The sequence below is a fragment of the Lineus longissimus genome, chromosome 1, assembly GCF_910592395.1.
Source record: "Lineus longissimus chromosome 1, tnLinLong1.2, whole genome shotgun sequence".
Taxonomy (NCBI): domain Eukaryota; kingdom Metazoa; phylum Nemertea; class Pilidiophora; order Heteronemertea; family Lineidae; genus Lineus; species Lineus longissimus.
The window spans coordinates 6019922-6047029 of NC_088308.1; the positions used below are offsets into that span (position 1 = coordinate 6019922).

Consider the following 27108-nt stretch of genomic DNA (forward strand, 5'->3'; position numbering starts at 1 on the left):
AGATGGCGCGGTAGTCTGACCTTGCAAAATGGCTTCGAAAATTGTCCATCAAGGGGTAAAACAAGTAAAACCCATCTTATCTACGACCAAGGATGAAGCAAGGCGACGCGTTCTGAACTTATATAAAGCTTGGTATCGACAGGTCCCATACATAGGTAAAATTGCATTGCGATAAAATGATGTAAAGTGGGTTGTCCTGAATTGGATTTTTACTTGGCTTCTTGGTCAGTGTACATTTTGTACGGTATCTGCCCATTTCGCCTTAACCTTATTCGCCTTATCCAATTTTGCCTTCTCCCATTTAGCCTTCTCCTAACTTGCCTTTTCTCAATTCGCCTTCTACGATTTCGCCATCGTCTTATCTCGCCTTTGTTCCAATTGGCCTTCTTCCTAACTCGCCTTCCTCTCATCTTGCCTCATCCTTGTTTGCCTTTTCTTATTTCGCCTTTGTCCTATTCTGCCTTGGTTCCATCCTGCCTTATCTCATCTTGCCTTTTCCTGATTGACCTTTGTGTCAATTCGCCTTCTTCCCATTTTGCCTTCTCCCGTTTCGCCATATCTCACCTCGCCTTTTATCAATCCCCCTTCGTTAAGCAAGGGGTCTATTATTTGCAGGGGGGGGGGGGGGGCAGTGTTTTGAGTAGTTTAATGATTCTGTTCAAAAAAACTTTGGTACTTATATTATCTCATGCTAAGTTATAGCATTGCTGTGAATGAAGAACATCAAACGTACCAAAACCATCTAAAGGGAACACTGCGTGTGACGTTCTTGAGAGCTAACTCGTTCTGTGAGAAGGCCTCATAATTCCCCAATGATCAAAGGAATACATCTTCCAGATTGCTGGATTTGAATAGGCCTATTGACCATAGTCCATAATAAAGAACTTCAGAAGCACTCACACTTTGAATGATCAATAAAATACTTAGCACCCCCATCCCTCCTATATAGTACCAGGTCACAAGTCTTACTCATCAAAGAATGCCAAAACACTATGCCAAAATATTTCCATGAAAGACTTGGAAAACTCTAAGATTTGACAAACATGGGTAAAGATACTAAGTTGGTTTTGGAGATACATGTAAGCTTACATGTAGATGGTTCAGAAGTTATGAAGATTTGAAAATATTGGTAATTAAGCAACAGCCTTGGGTAGGGTACCAAAACATAATTCGTGGAAACACTCTTATATGAAAGACTGGCCCCACAAACATGGGTAAAAGAGACAAAAGTCTTTTGTAATATGGTATGTAATGTAATATGACTATAATGGCTGAGAAGTTATCTACACTTGTAATTTTGGCAATGTCCACCGGGTTTTGGTTGGGGGTACCCCCGAATGGACCCTAGAAGCCCTTCAACACTGTTGAAGACATTTTCATATGAAAGATTGACTCAACAAACATGGGTAAAGACACCAAGTTTGTTGCAAAGTAGGAAGAAGGCGAAATGGGAAGAAGGCGAAATAATACAAAGGCGGGGCGGGTAAAGGCGAGATAGGATGAAGGCGAATTAGGACAAAGGTAAATTAGGACAAGGTGAAATAGGAGAAGGCAGATTAAGACAATGGCAAACTGAGACGAAGGCAAGAATGGATAAGGCAACTTGTGATAAGGCAAGATAAAACAGAGGCAAAATAGCATAAGGCGAAAAATGAAAAGGCGAAAAAAGACAAAGGCGAGATAGAATAAGGCGGATTGGGAAGAGGCAAAATTGGAAAAGGCGAAATAGGAGAAGGCGAAATGTATATTTTTTAAAGGCAAAATGGGAAAAGGCGAAAAAAGACAAGGCGAAATGGGCATGAACCTTTTGTACATGTCCCGGGTGCACACGTTTGTCGGATCAAGCCAATCAATGTTTTGGCGTGGGAGGGATGGTATCATGGTACATAAAACATTGTCCCATGATTGATCACTTTTACTTATAGCTAGATTACGATAACCATGGTAACTTGTACAATATTTTTAAAGTTGATAATGGTGGAGAACCTGCTATAGTGCTAGTGTTACGCCATAGCCCTGAGTAGGTAAGACAAGAGTAAGACTGTTTGTGTACAACCTCTTTTTCTGCTTCCAGTCAAAGATTATGATGTACCCATCACAGTTCCTCAGTGCAGAGACCAGTTACGAGAGCTATTTATAAAGAATAAGAATGTCACAGATATACGAGTGATTGATAGACTAGTGATCCAGGTAAGTAGTAGTGTCGAAGGTGTCAGAAAGATTTGAAGAATCTTATTATGGCACGTTTGGAATTTCCACTAATGAGATCTCAAAAAGTGTTTGAATACATTGCAACTATTTTTGAAAGCTTTGTTAGATTGCAATGGATGTGACAGACTGCATTAATCCCCAGATGATTTATATCCTTCGCACAGAAATACATATCTCGACCATCAAAAAATGACTCGGTTCACTCGGGTTCAAAACTCGGGCGAGAGTTAGGATTTCATGAATCATGCAACAGTAACACATTCATCTTCTCTTTCAGGGCCAAATGGATTTGGTAGAAACAGCACAGATATGGAAACAAAAGACCCATGTAATGAAATTTTTCGGAGACACCGTCAACAAGAAGCCTGCAGATTTTTTGTCCAAATTCTATGATGGACATGAATAGAGGGACTATCTGTAGTTAAAGATAATTGAGACTTTGATAGACATTTGCTTTGTTATTGTTTGATAGGTAACTTGTCGCAAGTCCCACCCTGGATTGAAACACCAAAGCCATTTCTATGATACTAAGCACAGGCAATGGACTGATTCATAGAAACAATTGGATTATCGACCAAGCTTTTCAGATAACTAAAATACAAAGGAGAAATACCTGTGAAAACCCAGTTCCGTTGCAGTTATTCTGTTCATGTACTGGGGTATGTTATGTATTCAGTACATGCCTTGATCTATTCACATGTGGACGTTTACGGAGCATCTTAAAATAGGGTCAAATCCAAGAAGATAAACATTTTTTGTACAGTCAACATCCAAAGCCAGTCTTTTCAAAATGTTTTTTTATGGATGTGATGACCCATTTGTAAACCTGTAGAAACGGATGGAAGTATCAAAAGTGACACTACAGCTTTCTCTATTTTAGTCTTTTAAGGGGAGGAGGATGTTTAACATTTCATGGTGTCTGAAACATTTCGTCTTTTTGGCCTTCAGCCTATTTTGAGATGCTCCCTCATTTTGCCCATGTTCGCTCTGCCTCATGGACACATACATTGACAAGTCTTCATCTGATGTTGAAACCTGATTCAATTGACAATCACAAACTGTCACTTGGAATACTCTTTTAGAAACTGGCACTAAAACTACATGACTTTGATTTTAAATTTAATCAACAATGCTAAATATTTACAGTTAAATGCGAAATGTGGTCCTAACTTGAAAGCCTTGTCAATCTTGTTTTTAGGTATGTAGTTCCTGAAAAAAAAATAGTGTGAAAGTGACAAGTATTGTAAATAAATAATATTAGTTATCATAACAATTAATTAGTCTTAGAATTCAACAGCTCTTCAACAAGAATTGCATGGTACTGCTCAAAATTACTTGTGTGTGCAAATAATTGAGCAACTAACACCCACAGATTGACTCCAGGCTGTTATTGAAATCACTTCAAGCTATCGACCAGTATCTACCTGTTTTAATGTATTTTCTAGCAGCACCAAAGCCTGGATTGCCATCTCTTTACTTTCGTTATCCGCATCTTGGTGGATGATGTCTGGAATTGCACACAGGAAAAACTCAGACTCAAAGGACCAACAGAGTTCTCAAGGACGTTATTACCAAGTGATCTGTGCCAAGTTATGTTCCTCGCTACAATATTCATTTTCATCATCATATTGCACATAAAATCAAAAACCTCCAAATCTGACCAAATGATGACGATCCTGACTTGACCTGAGTGAGCCCTCCGTTCAACAATCATATTGTGTAGATCGATGCATTCTGTTGGTTGCTTTCACGGCTGTTAGCTGACCATCAGATTGTTCAATAGGAAGGAGGAATTATTCAATCTAATAACTGTCTTACCTTCCAACCATGACTTTGCCTCCATTACTTCTGCTTGAAGGTCAGTCATCAGTGTGAAACCAGGGGTCGCCAGGATCAACATCGACAGGGCGAATAAGATGCCACGTCTCACAGACCTGAAACCAAGAGTTTATACCCAAGTTAACCCTGTACAATGGATATACACTAATGATATAAAGTCTCACTGAAGTACCTTTCCAAGACTAATGTGGTTTTTTTAGTCTTAATGATGGCACAAACTCTGAGGAGTTAGGATTTTTGGTAAACTTTTTAAGTAAAAATTTGGTTATTTTGGACTTTCAGTAGATTTTTCCATGGTCATTTGGTACCATATTTGATCAGAAGTTAAAGCATGCAGCCTGTACATCAATGTATGCTTATGCTTTCCATTTCAAATGGATTGTAAAGTGATGACACCCACTGTCATGCTCACCTATCAGGATGATATCTGAGGGCCCAGAGGAACTCCAAAAGTGCACCTGCCATTTTTGGGACGATCTGAAAAAAAGAGACGAGAAGAAACATCAATAACTGCACCAAAATAGAACTTCTCAGTGACACTGGGCCTGTATTGTGGAGTGCTAGAAACTGTGGTGACATTGATGTCTTGGGGAAAAATTGGAAGTGATTTTACTCACTACAACAGCAAACTTACCGGAGCATGTAATGCAGCATACATGATCACACCAAGCGTGTACAGTAGACGACTCAGGACAACACAATCATCACCCAGGAGGTCAAAAGATACATCACATCTTAAAGAAAGAATCCAGTTTGTTAAAACACAACTAGATATACATAGGGACACTATCCCTGGAACGAATCTGATCCACAGGTTTGTCCTTACTATTGCCAGAACTTGAATACATTGGGCGAAAATCTCCAGAAAATTAGCTTTTTAAACTATCTGTTTCAAAATTAATGCAATCCATGCTGTTCCAACAAGATTTCCTCACTCGAATGATTTGGTCATAGACTTTCTATTTCTGTGCTGCTGCCCTTTCTGTCTCATATCTGCTTGTGTGTGAATTCATCGGATGTTTATAAAACAAATGACATACCGATTACAAACGTCCCTGGTGGTAGCAGGTATGTTGTAACGAAGCCCAACAGTACTCCACTGACTCAAATAGTAAAATCTTACCTGTCAAAGTTTTTCATGAGAGGAAAGAAGAAGTGCCCAGCAACAGGAGCAAATTTATTCTCCACTGCCTCTGGTCCTTTAACCCGTCCACTTGCAAATCGTCGGGTTTTACTCTCGATCCTTTTCTGAACCACAGCCCTCCAATCTGATCCTTCCTCCTCCGTTTCTATCACAGGTTGAACAACTTGAACTAGTGGCTCTTCTTTCTTTGACTCAGTTCTTGGCTGGGAGAGTTCCTTAGCAGCAGCAGCAAGGACCTGGAGGTAAAAGACGGCATCTGAACAACAATGTCTTAGGCAATGAAGAAGCAGACCTTTTATAAATACCTGAAGATGGCGTGGTGAGTTGTGTACCTCCGCAAGGCCTTTGACACAAAGCCAAGTTTTATTGTCATTTAGCTCATTGTGTGTGCTTGGCTATTCATCACATCAACAGATCAAAGAATTCGACACAGTCACTGAAAGGTAAGGTATCTGCTTTAAAGTTGTTTCAAGGTTACCTCAAGAATATCCAGTCTCTGTCGGATGTTATAATTTCTCTCGAAGAACTCATTAGTGAGATAAGGGGCAACCTGAAACAGTGAGAACATTATTAGGAGGAGATTATCACGTACAATGTTCGCTTCATTTTTGGACATAAGAGTATCGGCACCCCAATAGAAGGCGCTGATTTTCACTTTGATACTGGGATGTGTCAAAACTGTCATGTCTCTGTCACGACAATGGAATACCCTCGTGTCAGACAGTGCCACGTGACAGTGTCACGTGACAGCGCCACGTGACAGTGCCACGTGACAACTGCTGGTATCCTTTTGCCACAGGCAGCCAGTTGCCAATATCAACAAGGTTTGTCATACCTTCCAAACAACATCCGAATGATATTGTGGCAATGCTGCATTTCACAATTTGTTTGTTTGAAAATAGAATATGTCCTCATTTGTCATGAAGTAGTCCGAACGCTTGCAGCATAGTTGAGGATGATAGTTGTATAAGTTAAGAGTAGCATCTCTTCCCTACATATGTTTTCTCTCCTTCTGTTACTTTAAGTCTTTGGTAAGGTTTTGGTTTTTGGAACACAACATGCTTGTCAAGGCTACCAACCTTTACTGGACATTTCACAGCTAGCGCCACCATAGCACCATGATGAAGTAGGAGGAAACCGACAGTGTTGAACTTGTCCTCGAGATGGAGGAGAATTTTGGTGAATTCGACAGAGATTTCTGGTAAACTAGGTAAATCTTGTCTGATGAGTTTCTCTGCTGTTTTCAGACTTATCTCCATCTTGTCCGGGTCTTCGGATGATATCAGACCTAAAAGGTTGAAGTTTTTGTAACATACAGTCATGCCACAAGTAGATGCTGATATAACCACAGTTGTATTGCAGGGGATTTCACCTCTACTCTTAATATTATACAAACCACTACCACTTCATCATACTCGTCAAACACGTCTTCACATGTTTTCCTTCAATATTCTCATTCATAGATCCTACTACAGATGATCTGCTAAGCAGAGTCTCAATCCACCTCCTTCTCATCCAACTGGCTGAAACAGTTGGCGTGCCCCAATCATTTATCACTGCCATTGGCCATCTCACAAGATCCTACGACTCTAGATTTGGACTAACTCAGGAGAGCTGAACTGATATAAATTCCTCCACTCAGCAGAACGGGATGACAAGTACTTCTTCCTTAGACAATATGAAAACCAGCTGTATGTAAAAGAACTACGTGTATATACCTTCCATACAATCCCGGAGATACCTTGGCTCCTTGACCTTGAGCTGTGGAGTGTCATTCGACATGTCATATGGCACCAAATCATCATCACTGTCCAAATCCGAGTCGACGTCTCCAGGGGAGGGGGCTGTTTCTTTCTCAACATGGCTGGTTGATGTGGGGGTGTCAACAGTATTAGTTGATATCGACAACCTAGGAAGCAAGTGGGGACAAATCTAAACATTGTCTACATGTAATCAGGCACAGCACAAAAAATTTAAGATTATATAGATTCGAATTGTCACTGCACCATTACTTTGAGCAATTCAACCATACCATCATGGTACTCACTCAGCAAAATCTTCTTCCAGTTCCTCTGTTGGTGGGACAAGAAGCTTTAGCATTGATTTGGATTCAGCATCCTCAGCATACTGAAAGAACAAATCTACACATTGATTCATTTGTTTATAAGGACAGCAACAAATAGTCTTCTAGGTGTTCGGTAGGATCTGGTCCTTAGCTTGAATCAGAAGACACTCTCATGCCTACTGACTATGGCGGAGTGGTAAAATTCTGTTAATCATGCGAGGACAGAGAGAAGACACTGATTCGGATGTCAGCCACCAATCAGCACATGGACATTTCACTGGGTACAGAAGCGATATGCAGGAGATGAAGATGTCTGGTACTTGAGACGCACAGCGATTGTCGAAGTGTGGCATCTAGGACTGAGCATAGACACTGAATCTCATCAGTTACCACAGCATCAAGGGAAGCCGTCAACCAGCTTTTGGAGACAGGACAGCCTTGATCGTTTACCTCAAACTCCAGTTTATGTCCACTAAGGTCGATGGTTTTAGTCAGACATTCGGCAACTATCATTCCTAATCGCCTCGTCTTTGGTGTAGTGTTGTCGAGATGACACTGGACTCCTGACATCATCAAAGACATCAGATCTGAAAATACATACCGCCAAATTGTTAAATTGCAGAAAATGGTTGACTGCAAGCTTGTTGGATTCACAAAAGACACTTGCTAACATGCCTAAACCAAGTTGTGGCAAAACAGGCAAGAGTACTTCATTCAGTGACTAACATGTAAGTGCACACTATGCCAGGAGCTTTTTTATGAGACGAGAGTCAAATTGTTCCAACTCATACCTTCTTTGTTTTCCTGTATCTCTGTTTGTGAGATAAATGCTAAGCACACGAGGATAGCTCGGCTGATGTATGCGTGCTGTTCATAGGAAGTATGCTTGAGGGCGCTGGTATCGCCCCACACTTCTAGTAGGATTTTTAGTACCTAGAAACATAAGGTGTTGAAAGTTGTCAAGTCTATCATTGCAATATATTTCTGCAGTGTAGTTTTAGTATGTCATGACCAACAGTGACCCAGAAAAGGACGACTTAGACTGGTTGACCACACTGTCATGGCATCCGTCTTGGCCTAAAGAACAGGCTCTGATACTACAAGACGGTAATGTCCCAGAAACTACTTACCTTCATCAACAGTGGTCTCCTAAGCATTGAACCAGTCAAGTAGCCAATGATGTTTTGAAGGACTACATCCTAAAAGAGATGATTGAAAATGTAATTATCAGCCACAGATTGAAAAAATAGTATGATATCTAAAACACAAGCCCAAGCTACAGTTCCAAGAAGAAGGCACTCATCAGCTCTTAAATATAAGCAGCAGGTCCCACCATGAATGTATGATACACCAACATGAATTGAGCATCCAAGAGTCTAATATTGAGCACAATGACTGAAAACTGAGCAAAACTGGAACTAGGGAGCCCTGAAACGGATCAAGCCCAATGCCATACCTGTTCAAAATGTCTGTGAAGAAGAAGTTTCTTTGTCACAATGAATTCAATGTGTTTGTTTTGGAGAATGGAATCGCCCAAGAGCCTTGACACGGAGCCATGCCATGATGATCGCTTGAATACCGGAACGATAGTGCTCTCCACACAGCGGTCAGGAACTTTGGTGACAAGACGCTCACAGATTCGACACCAAGTGAAGTTGTTCTTTGTCAGGAGACAGAATTGGGGAAGTAAAGTGGTCCACAACAGATCTAAAAAAAATTAAATTTTGAGGTTAGCTTGGATGTCTTCAGATTTAGACAACATGTCTTACTCATAGAGACACCGCTGTAGATGAAATGCACGACATTGGAAAACTCAGCCAATTCCACCAGAGAGTGCACGTGCCCCGACAGCCATCTTCCAAAACATCATGCATTTGATCTATAGAATACCATTAATTACCTGAGAATCCAGACAAACAGAGTCTTCCAAAACATCATGCATTTGATCTATAGAATACCATTAATTACCTAAGAATCCAGACAAACAGAGTCTTCCAAAACATCATGCATTTGATCTATAGAATACCATTAATTACCTGAGAATCCAGACAAACAGAGTCTTCCAAAACATCATGCATTTGATCTATAGAATACCATTAATTACCTGAGAATCCAGACAAACAGAGTCTTCCAAAACATCATGCATTTGATCTATAGAATACCATTAATTACCTGAGAATCCAGACAAACAGAGTCTCCCAAACAGCTGACTCAGAAACTGCAAAGAACAATCCTTCCTGCTCTCCAGATTAGAATGCACATGCTTTAGAGTAATCAGGAGATCCTCAGCAACAAGCCGAATGTAGTTCTTTGGCAAGAAGGCATCACTGAAAAGACAAGATTCAAGTAAATTGATATTTGAATGAGGCGGACACACTAAAGTAACTTGACTTCTCAGCACGATACCTAAACAAAACCGACATGGTGAGGGGGTCCTGCTGCATCAAGAGGTGTCCTCTCAGGAAGGTTCAAATGTATTTACATGTAATTGTCGCTGCATTTTTGAAAATTTCTTTTAGATCACTCTCAGTCTATGGCCCAAGTACAAAAAAATACGGGTAACATGACATCACCTCACCTAATTTCTCTCTTGAGAATATTTGCCATTCTATCGGACAGGGTGCACATCATTGTGATCAGATCATTCCACAGTGGATGTGAATTCTCCTTCACCCCTGGTGTTGCAACATCACTCTGTTCTTTGAATATATCCGCAAGTCGGTGTTTGAGGAGGAATAACTCTAGTAAGTTGATGCATTTGGCTTGTTTGATGCCAGACCTAGAAGGAAACATCACACTTTCAATGATATTTTCATCTTAGCTTGCAGTATACTAAAGTCACTTCAGCATTTCAGATGTGTCAATAGGTCAAGGAACAACTTAAGGAGTCTGTCACCCGTGCATTATGTGTACCACTTTAGTTTGTAGAATGACCACTCAGCTGCAGAGAGTCAGAGCTATCATTGAATGAATCAATGATTGTCACTGTTGTTACAACATGAAGATCAGACCCTGCTTCAACTACCAAGAGACAACATTGGTATAGAATATAGGACAGCTCTGATAAGACACACAATATTGAAAAGGTTCAGGCTTCAATCAACATTGCATTTGGTTATGACTTCCTTGGCAATAACTGACTAACTTTTGACTGGAAAACATCCCACCAAAACAGAGTTATGCACTTACGCTGATGAAGATATTGAATTTATGAGCACCAACAATGTATCTGAAGGTGGAGCATCAAGCACTATTCTATCAAGAAGACCATACACTCGTGCCTTGGGAATTTGGCTTATCCATTCGAGTGTGAGACACTGAAGTGTTCTGTCCAAGAATCTTGTGAAGTGGCATCTGTTAAATTCCTTTCTCGCTAGCTTTGCAAGATCTTCTGACTTGAAGTGAGAGATGGGGCTTCCATTGAGTAGACACACAACTTGTTCTAATGCTCTTATGACCTCCTCTCCATCTCTTGGATTAGCAAGCGTGTTCAATGTCTCCTTTGTGAATACCAGGACAGCAGCTTTTATCTCAGCCATGTCTGTTGCCCTCGCTCTGAAATGTAAAAAGCAAACGCCACACAAAACTTTATTCATAAATCACGGCAATAAATGGCAAGAACAACTTTCAAGAAGGACAATTGGCTAAAGGCCTAACACACCCCATTCCATGATCCCGTAGACAGAATTTATGTCTGCAACCCAACGCATGCTTCTAGGGTTGGCAAGTGCAGCATTGACTGCCTATAGTATAGCAATGAAGGGAGGCACAGAGAACTTCGGGTTAGATTCTCCGTTTCTGTAGTGCGACCAACGTCCAAGGGGCAGGGTCTTACTCGCTACTGACGCTACCGGCGTACATGCACATGTGTTCATGCACGCGTATACCATACTGACGAACTGTATCGCCTATCGGGAGGGGGGGGGGGGGCGGCATACTCATACTGTAGTTGATAGGCCCTAGTTGGGAATTAATAATCTAGAGCAGAAACTGCAGGATATGTAAAGACAAAAGTGTTACTGTACATAAAGCCATCATAATGTAAGTATTGAATTCAAACAGCCAACATCGCCCGATGGGCCTATGATGTTAAACTATGACGGTTTCTTGGGACACCCTGTACTAAATTGTATAGTAAATGCAATGCAAATGCTAGCATTTTATGCATTAAAATCACCAAGGATTACAAGCCTTTAGATGATAATGATTTTAATCTCCACAGCAGCATACAATGCTCTGATTACTTGGGATTATTTGTACAGAAAATTGGTACAAGATATTATTTGGCTGATCAACAAAAATTGTTTGTGTGTGAAAAAAAATCTGTCAAATTTACGCACATGGCTTTGTTTACCGGAAGTGTATAGTTTTGTAGCTATTTGACGCATGCGCAGTGTCGCCTGGATACAGTTGGCGTGGAAGCTTTGAGAAGAACAGTGCTCACAAAACCTTTGAATATCTCTCGCATTTATCAACAATGACGGAGGAACAAGGAGAAAAGAAGGCTGATGAGCCAAAGAGAGTCCATACATATCCTCTGATAAGGGTAAATTTTCAGAGATACTGTTAATGAGGTTGTAAGAGAGAGATGTTTGATGTTGACATTTTTTGACAGCAGTCAACATACAACAATGCACGTCGATGCATGTAGAATGCACGTCATGCATGCATGGCACGCTGCCCTGTTTTCCATGGACGAACGGACATCAATCATATGAGACCTAACCTAACAGAGACCTAACTCTTAACAACGTAGCTTACACCTGATAGTGATTCTAGAAATGTATTTTAAAGGCAGTTTCACCAATACTGCTTGCTGTTCGTTGCACTAGCTCAGCCGCCCTCAGTAGCTGCAGCTGCATGGCTGTAGCGTAATATTCTTTCTTAAATTGAGACCCATTCTTTGAATTAATGATCTTTTATTTGATTGCAGCATTCAGATATGACAGAGGAGATGCGTGTGGAGGCCATGGAGTTGTGTGTCACAGCCTGTGAAAAGTTCGCAAGTAATAATGAAGTAAGTTGTTTTCATGAGGGGTAACGGTAAGAATAAGATGTAAAATTGGCCTGAATTTGTTGCGGCTAAATGGCAATATTTGGTTATACATTTGTCATTGACATTTCATTGATGTTCTATTTTCTCTGTGTGCATTTTGCTTGCATTTTTGTAATGTCTTGGGTTGGACAGTCAGAAGTGTCGAATCTCCCTCAAAAAGCCAAAGAATGGAAATTACGTGACTTCATTATCAAACCCTTTCATCTTTCAGAATGCTGCCAAGATGATTAAAGAAACAATGGATAAGAAATTTGGTGCATCATGGCATGCAATTGTTGGAGAAGGATTTGGATTTGAAATAACGCACGAAGTAAAGAATTTATTATACATGTTCTTTGGCGGAACTATGGCTATAGCTGTGTGGAAATGTTCTTAAGACAAATTGACACCTGACAATGATACTGACTTTGTGTATCTGACTTCTTTCTGGTCATTCACTCAAGGGCTTTAAGATCACCTGAACATAAGTATTTCTTCCTAATATGCCGGACTAGATTGTGATAATCTGGCCTTTAATTCTAGCATACATTTTTGTACTCCCACTTTACAGGCATGTTTGAAGTCTACTGGTTGAATGTGCAGGTGATCTTGAAATGTGTAGGAGTGCCAGCAAAGATTTAAGATGCAGAAAAAGGTTTTTAATATTAGCAGCAGAATAAAGGCCTCTTGTTAAGTCTGTATGATAAGATTTTTCTAAATGGCATCTTGAGTTTATTCACCTTTCAAAAAGCATTCATGACCTAACTAGCTCTGGAGTAATATTTTATGCAATGAAATGCAGGCTTGAGTTGAGCTTGCAACTTTTATTTATTCGATCCTGTTCGGCAGTGACTTATGCAGAAATTGGATATTTTACAACTTTGACCGTCCATCAGTAGCATCTCCATTGACAAAAGTGGATGCTACAGATATTTGCCATTTCTTTTGAACTTTTTATGTAACACAACCTGATACTGTTAATGCCAGTTTTGTCGAGAATTATTCTGATAACTTTCAGACTGTAAGACAACTTGAATCTTGTCATTTTTGAGAGCAATCCGTCATCTTCTAAAAATCTGATATTCGTCCAAGTCACACATATCACAGTCTGGTTTTCTATATTAATCTTTATCGTCAACATACCAAATCGCAATGAGCGTTGATAAATGACAGATAGATTGATTACTGTCAAAGTGATTACATTTTGACCACGATAACGTCAAAATTATATCAATTGGACGTCGCATGGTTCTTGAAAATAAGACTGAAAATGTGAATATTTGTCTAATTTGGACAACTCTCTCATCCCAAAATGAATTCAGCTAAATGTTCTCGCCCTGCAGTGGCTTCTGCATGGTCCTTTTCCAGGGATTTTGGACCAATTAACTGATGTGTTTTTGAAAGCAAACCTCATGACTTTATTTCAGTCAACATTCCACGTTGAACTTAAAAATTCTTGTACATTACATACAAAAATGTTTGTTCACAGTTAATCATCAGTTGTATTCAGACATTCCTGAGTGTTTCAGGAGAAAAGATGGACTTGTCTCAAGATTTATGATGATGTCTCCAATAGACGCTTTGTCCAGTTAAAGGTCAAAGGATGGTTGTCTATTGTATCATTCTTTTGATAAACATGGTTAAGTAATGGTATCATTTAAAGTCTACATCAACTGTATATAACTTTAATATAAGTAAAAAAATGACAACTTTTGTTTTATTTCATCATTATTATAGGTATTCTTTGTAATAAAATGATTGATACATATAAATAGCCCTACATTATGATATGTTCTTGTTTCAATCTCTTGGCTAGGGTGGATTTTATAGCTTGTAAAACCCATTAGTAGTCCTCTAAACTATTTGCAACAATGCCATGATTGCTGTCTTTCTTACTTATGACCTGGACAATGTTATCATGCCTCAATTGAAATCTCCCAAACTGGTTGTGACAATCTCATGGATTGATGCTTATGGTAATTATCCAAACTGTCAATGTCATGTATCAATGGCGGACCTCCTAACTGGCTGCTAATTGCCATGATGGCAGTCTCCTAAACTAGTGACCCAGTTTTGCCACCATGGTATCTCCCAAACTGAGACAATGATCATGGCAGTCTTGTAATTGCTGTGACAGTGTCTAAATGTCCTCTGGTCTCAGTTTGGCTGTGACACTAACATTTGTCACTTATCATAATATCTTGCCATGGTGGCAGTCATCCTAACTGCTGTGACTATATTAGATTGTGATGGTATCTCCTCCTGGATGTGACTACTATATCAATACCTTAATGGCCATTTCCGAAACTGGTTGTCTCTCAAAACTGATTGTGACAACATTATACATCGAAGACGGTCTTCCCAACTGATAGTGACCAACTGGTTGTGACAACAACCATGCATCCAGGACAGTCCCCCCAATCTAGCAATATCATGAAATCATATAAATCACCTGGTTGTGCAGTAAAGAAGTGAGCTATAATTGTAGGCTAATCTCCCAAATATGATGTGAAAATCAAGAGCAAACCCCACTGATCGCCGATGAGTGGTCTTCAATTTGGATCAGTGTGACACAACTATGCGAGATAAATCAAAGTCGGGTATCTCGTTGATAAGGGCCGGTATTGACCAGGAGCCAATTTTTGCAAGAATATCAGGACCCGGGTCAATTTTAACGAGTTTTGCTCCCCGCGATGGTTTGGATTTCCCGCCACGTGTCACAGCGCGTCTTCCCGCCATTGCAATTTATTCGCGATCGGCGAATGGGCGATAACTCCAAGGACACTGGACTTCGCACTGTCTGATATTGTGTGGTGTGTCGCATAGGTTTGTCACTCGTGTTTTCTTGGTTGTGACTTTGCTTGAACGATGGACGAGAAGACGCTGACGAATTATGGATACAAATTCAGACCAGACCTCCTCAGGTAAGACACGTTGTGACGATCGAATGCTTGGACAACATTGGGACCGTATTGTACCCAGTATTGTGCTGCTATCTATTGAGTCTTGAGAGAGATGCACCTTGATAATTGATTGACAGGGTGATCCAGAAACAAAAATATCACCCGAATCTTTAAAGCCCGGTGTGTGTGAAATGTGGAAGGCTCAACCCAGAAGAAAGTAGGGTAGGATACTGGTTACCTGCCGCCTTGGGTCTTGTGGTCCACACTGACATGAGTTGACAATAGTGGCTAGTGTTAATGGACTTATTCTCTGCTTGGGGGGGGGGGGGGGGGTTCTCCCCTCAGCTTGGCGTCCTTCTAAGGGACAAACTACTCATTCTACCCTCATTCTCTGAGGGTATCATACGAGCTCAAACTCATGGTTAATTAAAACTTCGCTTTTTCAGTGGAAAGGTCGCATTCGTGACTGGTGGGGGATCAGGGATATGTTTTACAATTGCTGAAGTATTGATGAGGTAAGCCTAAATCACAGATGTACATATATACATTATACAAATATTATGCCAACTCTCGAGGCAGTCTATTTGCCATTAGGATTTGGCCATTCCATGCCCTGCGTCCGGAGTGTAAATTAATGACACTCGGAACCTAATACCAGGGTTCAGTGGCATCCGTCTTTCAAAGCAGTTTTCAAACCGCATTTACACCGTAGACAATATAATCCCGTCAGAGTGTAGCCTATCAACGTTTTCCCATACTGAACTTCCAGCGGTATATTGCCTCCGTAGCCTCCGCCCATATACGCGTTGTCTGAAAGCTGAGCAAGGGTCAATATGCGTGTTCCAGACCAGCAAAAACATGTTTTCAAATTCAGGAAATTAAAATGATGATGAACGAAGAAAAAAAATTTTTTTTGCACTTCCAGACATAAATGCAAAGTTGCCATAGCAAGCCGAAACTTCGAGAAGCTGAAGATTGCCGCTGAGAAACTGGTTGCGGCGACCGGCGGCGAATGTCTTCCTATTCAGATGGATGTGCGCAAACCCCAGGACGTGCTGAGAGGAGTAGATGAATGCCTCAGTCATTACAACCGCATAGATTATCTCATAAATGGTTGGTAAACCGTCTTTCAGATAACATGCTAACTGTCATGACCATCTGGGCCGTCTTGTGCACTCGGCGTTGAAATCGACATTACTTTATGATAAAAACTACCAGTATGACTGTGACGTGATGGTATCATTGGCTGCTCTTTAGTAAGCATATAGATGAACCCCCTACTATGGGTTTACCAGAATGAAGACCTATACACAATTCCTTCGTCATAGCCGATCTCCTTTTCGTTTCTAGGAGCAGCCGGCAACTTCCTCTGTCCAGCCGTCTCCTTGTCATTCAACGCCTTCAAGACGGTAATGGAGATAGACACCATGGGCACATTCAATGTCAGCAAGACTGTCTATGAAAAATATTTGCGGGTAAGCTAGTATATTCATTTGCAGATAAAAAGGTCTTGTTCAGAAAATTTGCCTGCAATCCCCCCCCCCCCCCCCCCCGTATACTACACAGTACGCCACATGCGTTTACACTCCGGACGCAGTTGACGGAGCCGGTCTCGTTCCTCACTCTGAATAGGATGACGAAATGGACTGCAACGGGAGTTTACGTCCCTCCATAGGAAGACTGTTTGGGATATGACGACAGGACTGCCCCTGTGGGAGTCTACATACGTTTGGCGTCTTTGAATGATACTTCCGCTTTCAACCAACTGCGTTAGGATGCAGATCTGAATTTACCGAATTCTCACTGTCGAGCCAAGTGTAATTTTACTGCCGCAGCGATTCAAGCGGCAAACCCGCCTTGAGTGGAACCGGCTGGTTATGGTTGGTTTATACATTTCAGGACCACGGAGGCGTCATTATCAACATCACAGCAACGCTCCAATTGAATGGCATGGCATTACAAGCCCATGCTGGCGCAGCCAAGGCAGCCATAGATGCCCTGACACGTCATCTGGCAGTGGAGTGGGGGCCTAATCAAGTCAGGGTTGTTGGTCTTGCTCCTGGGCCTATCAAGGGAACAGTAGGCTTCGACAAGCTGGGTAAGTTAATGACCAGATTGACCGGGTGATGATATTCGTCACAGGGAAAGGACAACGCTGAACTCTTGTCGACCATCGCCTACTCTTTCATACCATTTGGATGGTTCGTCTTCGCCTTCGTCTTCTTCTTTGTCACCGTCGACGTCATCGTCATGGTCATCATCAACCGCGTCGATAGTAATCATAATTTTGGTTCAAGCTAACATTCAAATCATTGTTCCTTTCGATTCCAGGTGGCAACCAAATGAAGGACCACGAGAGGATCATCCCCATTGGAAGGTGTGGCGAGAAGGTAGAGATCGCGGACAGTGTCCTCTTCCTTGTCTCGGATGCCGCCTCGCTCATCACCGGTGAGACCATCATTGCAGACGGAGGTTCCTGGCTTTCTGCCCCAAATAGTATGGCTCTTATGATGGACAGATTGGGTGGAGGGAGGAATTCATTGAAAAAGAGCAAATTATGAACTTTGAAATGACGACGACCTGACTGATCTTTGGGCAGGAGCAATGAAAATGGCTAGTAGAAACTCCAGATTGTCTGATGACTAATTTAGTTCGTCATGTCTGGCCTTTTATGATTGAAACAGACTCCTTTTGTTCAATCATGACTTTGTTCAGCGAAAGGTCTTCAATCAGATACCTGAGAGCACCTGAAGTATAGTTCCGGACGCTCACTGGTCACGTAGGGGACGTGGGGGACGTGCCGTTCATATTGATATCAAGATCCACGAGGTGTTTCATTAATCGGCCAATGGCATGTTAAGTGATTGTTGAATATTCTGTTAGATTTGAATAATAATTTCTTAATTTCTAAAACATTGTCAGTGTTAGTGTCACTGGAGATCATGCTATGAAACCATGTTCGGCTACAATTCTTGGCGCAGCTGCATTTCAGAGCCGAGACTCTTTCACCAGTCCCCTCCATTCACTCATTACAGAGACTGGTACGTGACGGCATTTCAGTCGTCACGACCTATATTTCGGGGAGGGTCGAGGTTACCTGGAATACGCTCGCTCTGCCGCTTTATCTCTGCTGGGGATCCGGATCACGATGTAGATTCCGGTCACGCACCTGTATTATACCAATCAGCTCGCGGTTGTACATAGTTCAGTTTGAAATCAAGGCGTGGTCTCACCATAAATACCAGTTGAATGGTATTTTCCATTTTTAAATATATTTTTTTCTTAATTTGAGAATTAGGTGTGTTTAAAGAAAATGATGAAGTTTCAGGCCTACCCCATAGCTTCTGACCCCCCCCCCCCCAACCTGAAATTATTACACACAGCGTACAACGAAAATTTCATGGATGAATCTATTTGGCTGTGAAAACGTTCCTCGCTGATTAACTCTGGGAAAAAGTTATGAGCGTGTGGATTGTGCCAATTTTACTGAAAAATGGCTTAGCCGTTTATTACAGGTACGTGACCTTCCGAAGTTTCCATAGACCTTAGATTTTGTTCCCGGACATTTATCTCTAAGGGAAATAATTTCCTTTTACACCAGCCCACTGATAAGCTAATGTCTGCTGGGAAAGTGCCAACACTTCATGCTATATATAGACTACAAACGGGGACATGTCTGACATCATATATACATGAATAATAGGTGATGTATGATTTTAAACCTTCACGATATACATGTATTATATTCAGAATACGAATGAATACTGTCGGAATATCTGTCAAAGTCGCTGCCGATGTAAAAATTGGCCTTGTGTGCTAGCCTTGCTTCTATAACGTTTGGAACGTACAAGTCTCGGGAACCTGATCGCAGTCCTTTATTTTGTCCAGCTATGATCAATGGATCAGGTAGGCACCAATACTTACATGTAATCGGTAATGGCAATGTTCTGTCACTGTATGAAGCATAACCTGGTGGGCTACACAAAGTTCGAATCTGACCATGCCCCACATCCCCTCCTTTCAGATACGGCCGAAGCAATGAGGGGGTCCTCAGACTATGATGAACTCTTCAAAATCACTATAATCGGTACTTCCGGTGTGGGGAAGTCATCATTGGTGTCCCGTTTTGTAGTGAGTATATGTATATCATTATACGTTATTTACTCTTGACATGTATAAGTCCGTGTCTGATCAATACTAAAATGGGTCTTGGGCCTGTTGACTATCATGGATTGTATTCATGTAGAGTATGCTGTACAGAATAGATGATCATCGTCATTCTGGCATCATGGGGCCAGACTTCACCAGTCGAGACGGTTCAAATCCGAGTTTACAGTATTCAGTAACACCGTCAATATCTTGCTGTCTTACTGAACCTAACTGATAAAGTACCAAGTCTCACAATAATCGACTGTGTCGTTGCTTTGTTATGCGGGACTCATTCGCAGAACAGTTTATAGCGTCGATTGGAATATACTACGTGAGTATTTATATTCATCTCTCCAATTCTCACAATAATCGGCGGTGTTGCTTTATTTTAGCGCGACGCCTTCACAGAACGATTCATTTCGTCGATTGGAATAGACTTTGTGAGTATATTGTACACGTATTCATTTATTAGACGGATAGCGGGCTCGATACACGTAAACGCAAACGGACAGCAAATTTGACGAGTTTTCACTGATACAGAAGTCGTACATCCCGAGCAGCACCTGTAATAGTTATTAGGAATATTGTGCTGTAAATAACTGGCTTTTGTAGTCGATATCGCCTATCCATGCAGGCAAAAACAGATAATGAAGTCGGGTTGCCACCTAGACTTAAATGTAACCGTTTTCTCGTGCTCAGCGAAACCGTAGAAATGACGCAGCAGTAAATAAAACGGTTACGTCTAGCTAAACGTTCACGTCGCGCTATCCGTGCGCCTGCGAAACCACCCTATTCATCTCTCCCTGTCCACTTAAAAGCACGTGAGCTATCATCGCATGCGCAGTCCCCAAAACAAAACTTCATTTCACAACATTCGACTTCATTGCAGTGATCATGCAGTAACAAGGATCCCGGAACAGCGAGTTTCCCGCCAATTCGGGCGACGACCCCTTCGAAACTCCCCTGATTCGACTATGGTGTGAAGAGACAATGTTGCTAGATCGGGGAGTCTCATCAAAATAGCCAGCCGAATCGGCAGGTTTCCAGTAAAGTAGCTCGTTTTAGCAACAAAAAACCTGGCGTTTGGGATCCTTGCGTGACTGGTGACTACTAGCCAAAATCATAACCACTGCAATCATGCCATAAATGAACTAACTTAAAGGAAAATTTAAATGCATAGCTACATTTCTCAAGTGCGATGCCGACGTTTTCTGATTCATAATGAGTAAGTTCGGCTATAATTTTCTGTGATGTGGGTTAACATTTAACTCTTAAATCAATCAGTCACACGGACATTATTTTCGTTTCTTTTCAGTTGATCAAATCGATACATTTAGATGACAAGGTCATAAAGTTGCAGATAGTAAGAAGTTTTTATGATAACACTATATGGTAGAAAAGGAAATGTGTTTGGAGAAAGATGACCCTCCCATTGAGTAAAACGAAGAGAACTTTTATGGAAAAGGAGTCAGAGGGGCGAGTAAAGGAAAACTGTTTGTAGAAGGTGTCTTTACCATCACTAAAAAGAAGGGGACGTGTATGGAAAAATATATTGCAACTTTGTATACAAGCTCGCAGAATAATTGTAAGATACTGCAAATGTGTTATGTGGTCTTGTTTCCAGTGGGATACAGCAGGTCAAGAACGATTCAGAGCAATTACGTCCGCGTTTTATAGAGGGAGCCACGGTATCGTGTTGGTATATGACGTCACTAGTCAGGTCAGTTCCGACATATTATTCTGTTCAAAGCAGGATTCACCAAGAAGTACGAAGGTCTGGTCGTGTCATCAATTCATGCGACACACGTAAAAATCGGCTTTTATCCTTACATGTATAGCACGTCGAGAACTCTTGAAAACCGGCGTCGTAGATAAAATACAGTTGCAAAACCTGCCTTTTGACCATCGGCGAATTTAGCCCTTTTTAAAATAAGTGTCATTTTTGTTGTATCCTCAGCATATCGTGAAGTCTAACTCTTAATCTCCTTCCGTCACCTTAAGTTTCAAAAGTGAAGTTGATATCAACATTCAATATCAAGTACTTTGTATGTATAAAGGTCTTGCAGTCATAGGCATACGTTTACGTAGTTAATCGCAACTCTCTAATATATAATGTAATTTCAGGAATCCTTCAACAATATTCGTGGTTGGAATGTTGACCCGTTTGTCGGGTTTGACACGCTCAAACTTCTCATTGGTAACAAGAGTGATCTGACAGCGGAAAGAGAGGTGGAGTTTTCAACCGGGAAGGTAGGAAGGACAGGTCAACTCGTCATGGTTGAGGCATTCATGACCGGTATAACCCTGCAACATCTGCTCATAATCACAACTTGGAGTAACTGTATATATATCATTTGATAGGTCCACCGTAAGTGGACCCATACTCTTTTGGTCGACGGAAACAATGGTGTGAGGATGCATTTTGGCCTTTTATTTGGGAGTATTGGTGTACCCCATGCCAGTTGAAAGAAAATGGGTAGCAAAACTGTTTTGATTTCAAATGTGATTGTGATTGTAACGTGGTCTCCATTTTCAGAGCTATGCGGATGAGTTAGGCATCCCCTTCTTCGAGACGAGTGCTAAGGATTCGATGAACGTGGAGCGGGCATTTGTGACTCTGGCAGCAACTATTGACAAAAGAAGAAAAGAATCGAAACAACATTCAGATGACGTTGTGACACGTGATACGATCCATTACGCAAAAAAAGAGTTTAAAACGGGAAGCGGAAGTTGCTGCGGAAGTTAACAGATCGGATAGTAACATATAAATTGTATTTTCTAATCCTTAGCGGCATACACCGAGTAAATCGATAATTCGTCTCAAACATATCAAAAAGAGGGACTCAAGATCATCGTCTTCTTCCTTCTTTACTCTTAATATCATCCGTATACGTCATCCTGATGACCCCGGCCTCAGCCTCCCTCGCATACTACTTTTATTTCATTCAAAAGACGAAAAGATCGACCCTACATACATGGAAGTCCTATTCTACGTGGTGATAATATTTCTCGACAAATTCAGTTTAGTTAATAATTGCTTCAATTTTGTCATCTATGGGTGCACATTGCCATTTTATAGGAAGGAGGCGCGTCGAATGTTGATGTGTTCTCCCAGGTACAAGGAGGACCAGACGGGGCAGAAAAGCATTACAAAATGAGATCGTCTATCGTTGATGAATATCACATCTTATAAGCTAGATTATGTTTGCTGTTTTGGTACCCACGGAGGTTTCGAGTTTAAGAATGATGAAACCCATCATAGTACGTGTTAAAAGCGAATGGTGGTGTCGCCTCTTCTAAGTCCTAAAGATACCGTAAACCTTATACCCTCACTATAGGACGCAGTTTACCGGCCCTCGACCCCACCCCATCACCCTATAACTATGAAAAGGTATGAATAGGATCACTAGGATGACGAAATGGACTGCTCCGGTATAATCTACCCATGATGCAAGATTTGATAGAACCTGTGTTGCGTGTGCACTTGCGAAGCAAGTGTGTGCCGCGTTTGAGCCCATAGCAAAAAAACTCAATGAACGCATGAAACCGAAGTCAGCAGAGAGTTTCTCTCGGCATCTTATTTCATTTCAATATTATGGGATATTATGGATATTGAAATACTAATTCGTAAGCAGCGTTCTATTGTATCGAATTCGAATCTTTTTTAGTCAAGACCAGCTCATGTTACTTGTAGTACTGAGGCTGAGCAAGCAGAAATCAGTCGGTTACAGAGATGCAGGATTACTATAATATGCTTTAAATATTTGGTGTTACACATGATAGTAAAGGCTTTAAGATGACACCAATCCCAGTTGCTGAAAGCTACCCGTCGTTTGAGTTAGCAGTGAAGGTGCTCACCGTTTACACCTGGCCCCCTCTCTTCGTCATCGGGATCCTCGGGGACATCGCTTCGTTTTTCATCTCCTTCCAGGAGCAAAACAGACGGATTTCGACGTGTGTTTACGTCGGCGCCCTTGCAGCAGCTGACACCCTGGTTGTCGTTAACGGCATGTGCCTGTTTACCGTAATTTTCCATTTCTACGACAAGATACAACATAAGGAATTCGCTTTGCAGTATGTTTTAAGTTGGGAGCGCACTGACGTAAATGTACATCGCATGTCGCAGAGCCTTTCAAAATCCAAAATATACTATGACCGTATTGGCGACATGATCTCGCGGATATTTATGCCTCTGTCTGCTCGGCATCAGTTTGTTGTACTTAGATGTTATCATATGAACAGAGCTGTTTTTGTCCCGGTATCATGGTCATAGAACCCGTATCAGTCAGAGGGTTATGGTTCCCTCATACGGACGCCGGTCAATTCCGAATCGGTTATGCCCGTATTGTACACAGGCAAACGTCTCCGTCCATGGATCTACCTGTGACGTGTGATGGCTCATGGATGTTTCATCACGGAGGTCCATGGATGGAACGTTGATGATTATTACTAACCACACTGGCTTCCCATCAGCTACATTATATCCACTGATGGGCCATGGTAGATGCCGATGATGGGGCTTCCATGGTATAGATCATTCTCTGTTGTGGATTCATCATCATCGCTCCTCTATTGTGTCATCATGGTCATTGCATGGTCATTTTTGCTCCCCTCCTTCATTATTGTCCTCATTTGATACTGGGGTTAGTGTGGTAGGCGTTTTATCGGTGCGTTACATCAAAAGATATTTGTGGAGCCACACAACCCTTTCTTACTCAATAGTCACATCACAACATGGTGACGACTAAGATTCAGACCGACTGGAGATTAAGAAAGAGAAGGATCAGACGTGTCTTGTTCAAAAAGCGGCACCATCCTTTTCTTTCCTCCTTTTTTTCAGATGGTTTGCCTATTGGGCCAATACATATGTCATGATCTCCGGCTTTTTCCTCGTCTGGATGTCCATAGACAGGCTGGTAGCGGTCCGGTTCCCAATGTTGGCGCCGTCAATCTGTTCCACGTTTCGGGCCAAGGTGACTTGCGTGGTCACGGCAGCTCTGACGATGGTGTGCAATCTTCATCTCTTTTTCATCTACAAGATTTCACCTGGCGGTATGTTCAACAGATGTGCGCGCGCTCGTCTGCGGCGTTTTTTTCTCCATATTTCGCCTGGCGGTATATTGCCGATGCACATTTGCGTAGAAGTAGGCTTTCAGAAGAGGTCGTAGGCTGAAGCACTGAGCATGCAAACTCGGGACAGTAGTCCATTTCGAAAGTAAACGTGACCGAAAGAGTCCTTCACTGTTGGCGTTCGATTGCCCCGCTACTGAGACGACAATGGAAATAACATTGCGTCTTAATAGCGGGGTGACACTTGGCGGGAAAGGATTTTCGCGCCAAGAGTTGTGCGTGCTAAAAATAACGAATAACCCGTTTTTCTACTATCTGAGAACTAAAACAAAATTTTAAAAACGTATAACACTTTCAGAAAAATAGTTTACTGATGAAACAGAAAACAGAAGAAAGATATGAAGTGAAAAGCCGCCTACTCTATTTCCGAGATTTGAAAGAGAGCGGTAGGGGAACAAACATCCACCTGCAGTGTTAAATTCCGAAAAATATGATATGATACATCTATACCAGGCAAAAGATTGCGGGTGCGGCTCTCCTTTTAAAATGTGTTTTTCCTTTTTTCTTTAGACGACACCCAACTGATCCCATCAGTTCAGGGCTTACCTTCTCTAGAGGTTGTTTCAACGATCTACTTTCTTATGTTCGGAACTATTCTCCCTTTCACCATAATCGTCGGCTGTAACGTCATCATTATCGTCACGCTACGCGAAGCCAGCGTGCGCAGAAAAACAATGACCACTGGAGGCGGCGCAGGAAAGACGGACCAAGCAGATACAACTCATCTAACTAAGATGTTGATCCTTGTTTTCATTGTTTTCGTCATCTGCTCCATTCCTAATCGACTGCATTATGCTTTGGTAAATGGGGTCCCATCACTCGTGGAGGTTTATACATCTGGCGCTGTCTATTGGGGCCTCCGCGCAAAGCTCGAGTATTGGTCAATCCAGATTACGTGGTATCTAAATCATTGCGTGAATTTCTTTCTTTACTGCATTGGTGGTGGAAAACGGTACAGAAAGGACGTGAGGCTGCTGTTTCGCCAGATTCTATGTAAAAAGACCGAAACCTGAATTTATCACGATCTACCATCCCTGGTAGACTAGGTATAATACACTCGTGCAAGATAACATGCAAAATTTAAGGACACTGGCTTATCCCCATAGGTCAATCTTACCGCAATGACAGTCTCTTCCCTAGATGACGAAATCGGGCTTTATCAGGAGCCTACGGATGGCAACCGATTTCAGAGATACACTCTCTGAAATGTACCGTCCGCATGGTCCTACTGGATCATGCGAATGATCGTTCTATATACCCGGGTATCCCTTTAAAAATAAACTTGCGAGCGTTTGAATATCATGAACTGAATTTTTGCTAAGTTTTTGAAAACTTGATGCCAATTATCATGATGTGACAATGTCAAACTGGTTAGGTTACACTCGGGACGCAGTGGATTGGCCTTGTCACATCCCACGATCGGAAGTACACTGTGTGTCTATTGGCTTGCCTCGGTCGGTAGTTTAGTTGGTCGACGCAGATGCAATTGAAGGCATTTCCATCAAGTGAAAAATTTAAGAAACTGCATTATCCGGCCATGCAACTCAGTGGTGGGGTATTAGTGTCGTTTTCAATTAATCACCCGGCCTTTGAATTGCATGGTGTCGACTTTAAAAAAGAGCTATTCAGCTTTTCAGAGCTATGCGGATGAGTTAGACACCCCCTTCTTCGAGACGAGTGCTAAGGATTCGATGAACGTGGAGAGGGCATTTGTGACTCTGGCAGCAACTATTGACAAAAGAAGAAAAGAATCGAAACAACATTCAGATGACATTGTGACACGTGATACGATCAATTACTCATAAAAACAGTTTAAAACGGGATGCTGCTGAAGTTAGCAGATCGGATAGTAACATATATATAGCATTCCGCGACGTTACTATTTATAGCTCACAAGGTCATTTGAATAAGATATTGATGACGTTTTAGTCACGTGACAGTCGGACATCGACACTTATTTCTGCGCATTTGAGCTTATTTCAAAGTCAATTATCTTTGACCCTGCGTTGTTTTTAGCATGAATGATACAATAGAGTCAGAGAGAGAAATATTCAGAACAATTATGTAGTATTTCCAACACTCGGACATGTGCCAGATTGAACTAACTGCGCTAGTTAGAAAGCCTGAATCCATTACGAAACCGCATTGTTTGTCCGACATTGCCTGTAATTCAGCGATGGGGAAATAGAGGGCAGCAGCTGCAGTGACGTCATATTCGCGGAATGCTATTGTATTTTCTCATCCTCAGCGGCATACGCCGAGTAAATCGACAATTCGTGTCAAACATATCAAAAGAGGGACTCAAGATCATCGTCTTCTTCCTTCTTTACTTTTAATATCATCCGTATACGTCATCCTGATGACCCCAGCCTCAGCCTCCCTCGCATACTACTTTTATTTCATTCAAAAGACGAAAAGATCGACCCTACATACATGGAAGTCCTATTCTACGTGGTGACATTTCTCGACAAATTCAGTTTAGTAATTATTGCTTCAATTTTGTCATCTATGGGTGCACATTGCCATTTTATAGGAAGGAGGCGCGTCGAATGTTGATGTGTTCTCCCAGGTACAAGGAGGACCAGACGGGGCAGAAAAGCATTACGAAATGAGATTGTCTATCATTGATGAA

At 41.6% G+C, this 27108-nt stretch overlaps 5 protein-coding genes across 10 annotated transcripts; 4 read left to right on the forward strand and 1 right to left on the reverse strand.

Annotated features, from left to right (window-relative positions):
* Window positions 1-9: 9 nt before the first annotated feature.
* LOC135486844 (NADH dehydrogenase [ubiquinone] 1 alpha subcomplex subunit 6-like) lies at window positions 10-3466 on the forward strand. The gene is made up of 3 exons (XM_064769951.1): window positions 10-155; window positions 2075-2190; window positions 2489-3466. Exons 1-3 carry the CDS (start codon window positions 29-31, stop codon window positions 2615-2617), a joined length of 372 nt encoding a protein of 123 aa, XP_064626021.1. The 5' UTR covers window positions 10-28; the 3' UTR covers window positions 2618-3466.
* LOC135486784 (telomere length regulation protein TEL2 homolog) lies at window positions 3336-19314 on the reverse strand. Of its 3 annotated transcripts, none has more exons than XM_064769898.1 (18): window positions 19122-19314; window positions 10449-10814; window positions 9838-10038; window positions 9432-9586; window positions 8716-8966; window positions 8390-8458; window positions 8051-8192; window positions 7710-7846; window positions 7242-7321; window positions 6913-7103; window positions 6274-6482; window positions 5673-5744; window positions 5174-5430; window positions 4685-4784; window positions 4463-4527; window positions 4030-4145; window positions 3636-3718; window positions 3336-3420 (listed from the first exon to the last, which is right to left on the reverse strand). In XM_064769898.1, the coding sequence occupies exons 2-18, from the start codon at window positions 10796-10798 to the stop codon at window positions 3406-3408; spliced, it is 2493 nt and encodes an 830-aa protein (XP_064625968.1). In that variant the 5' UTR covers window positions 10799-10814; window positions 19122-19314; the 3' UTR covers window positions 3336-3405. The 3 variants fall into 3 exon arrangements, with proteins under 3 accessions (XP_064625968.1, XP_064625964.1, XP_064625957.1); XM_064769894.1 differs by lacking the exon at window positions 19122-19314 and adding an exon at window positions 11600-11612; XM_064769887.1 differs by lacking the exon at window positions 19122-19314 and having other exon boundaries at window positions 10449-11008.
* On the forward strand, window positions 11663-14068 carry LOC135498455 (dynein axonemal light chain 4-like). Its single transcript, XM_064788726.1, has 3 exons — window positions 11663-11805; window positions 12193-12276; window positions 12527-14068. The coding sequence occupies exons 1-3, from the start codon at window positions 11737-11739 to the stop codon at window positions 12689-12691; spliced, it is 318 nt and encodes a 105-aa protein (XP_064644796.1). The 5' UTR covers window positions 11663-11736; the 3' UTR covers window positions 12692-14068.
* Window positions 15059-18072, forward strand: LOC135498464 (peroxisomal 2,4-dienoyl-CoA reductase [(3E)-enoyl-CoA-producing]-like). The gene is made up of 6 exons (XM_064788740.1): window positions 15059-15218; window positions 15644-15712; window positions 16123-16310; window positions 16548-16672; window positions 17097-17295; window positions 17529-18072. The coding sequence occupies exons 1-6, from the start codon at window positions 15163-15165 to the stop codon at window positions 17756-17758; spliced, it is 867 nt and encodes a 288-aa protein (XP_064644810.1). The 5' UTR covers window positions 15059-15162; the 3' UTR covers window positions 17759-18072.
* Window positions 18838-27108, forward strand: LOC135486805 (uncharacterized). 4 transcript variants are annotated; one of them, XM_064769922.1, is made up of 9 exons: window positions 18838-18900; window positions 19222-19328; window positions 19739-19786; window positions 20662-20709; window positions 20971-21066; window positions 21471-21596; window positions 21883-23420; window positions 24187-24398; window positions 24987-27108. In XM_064769922.1, exons 2-7 carry the CDS (start codon window positions 19236-19238, stop codon window positions 22090-22092), a joined length of 621 nt encoding a protein of 206 aa, XP_064625992.1. In that variant the 5' UTR covers window positions 18838-18900; window positions 19222-19235; the 3' UTR covers window positions 22093-23420; window positions 24187-24398; window positions 24987-27108. The 4 variants fall into 4 exon arrangements, with proteins under 4 accessions (XP_064625992.1, XP_064625986.1, XP_064626000.1 ...); XM_064769916.1 differs by lacking the exon at window positions 18838-18900 and adding an exon at window positions 18907-19103; XM_064769930.1 differs by lacking the exons at window positions 18838-18900; window positions 19222-19328 and adding an exon at window positions 18907-19103.

Bases quoted from the DNA above. Each gene is read 5' to 3' on its own strand.
- LOC135486844 (XM_064769951.1), top strand. From the start codon at position 29: ATGGCTTCGAAAATTGTCCATCAAGGGGTAAAACAAGTAAAACCCATC. The intron at 156-2,074 runs GTAAAATTGCAT...TTCTGCTTCCAG, and splicing joins TCGACAGGTCCCATACATAG to TCAAAGATTATGATGTACCC. The intron at 2,191-2,488 runs GTAAGTAGTAGT...CTTCTCTTTCAG, and splicing joins TTGATAGACTAGTGATCCAG to GGCCAAATGGATTTGGTAGA.
- LOC135486784 (XM_064769887.1), bottom strand. From the start codon at position 10,855: ATGAATAAAGTTTTGTGTGGCGTTTGCTTTTTACATTTCAGAGCGAGG. The intron at 8,967-9,431 runs GTAATTAATGGT...AATTTTTTTTAG, and splicing joins CTGTTTGTCTGGATTCTCAG to ATCTGTTGTGGACCACTTTA. The intron at 7,104-7,241 runs GTGAGTACCATG...CTTGCTTCCTAG, and splicing joins CTGGAAGAAGATTTTGCTGA to GTTGTCGATATCAACTAATA.
- LOC135498455 (XM_064788726.1), top strand. From the start codon at position 11,737: ATGACGGAGGAACAAGGAGAAAAGAAGGCTGATGAGCCAAAGAGAGTC. The intron at 11,806-12,192 runs GTAAATTTTCAG...ATTTGATTGCAG, and splicing joins ATACATATCCTCTGATAAGG to CATTCAGATATGACAGAGGA. The intron at 12,277-12,526 runs GTAAGTTGTTTT...TTCATCTTTCAG, and splicing joins AGTTCGCAAGTAATAATGAA to AATGCTGCCAAGATGATTAA.
- LOC135498464 (XM_064788740.1), top strand. From the start codon at position 15,163: ATGGACGAGAAGACGCTGACGAATTATGGATACAAATTCAGACCAGAC. The intron at 15,713-16,122 runs GTAAGCCTAAAT...TTGCACTTCCAG, and splicing joins ATTGCTGAAGTATTGATGAG to ACATAAATGCAAAGTTGCCA. The intron at 17,296-17,528 runs GTAAGTTAATGA...TTTCGATTCCAG, and splicing joins AGTAGGCTTCGACAAGCTGG to GTGGCAACCAAATGAAGGAC.
- LOC135486805 (XM_064769908.1), top strand. From the start codon at position 23,143: ATGACACCAATCCCAGTTGCTGAAAGCTACCCGTCGTTTGAGTTAGCA. The intron at 23,421-24,186 runs GTATGTTTTAAG...CCTTTTTTTCAG, and splicing joins CATAAGGAATTCGCTTTGCA to ATGGTTTGCCTATTGGGCCA. The intron at 24,399-24,986 runs GTATGTTCAACA...TTTTTTCTTTAG, and splicing joins CTACAAGATTTCACCTGGCG to ACGACACCCAACTGATCCCA.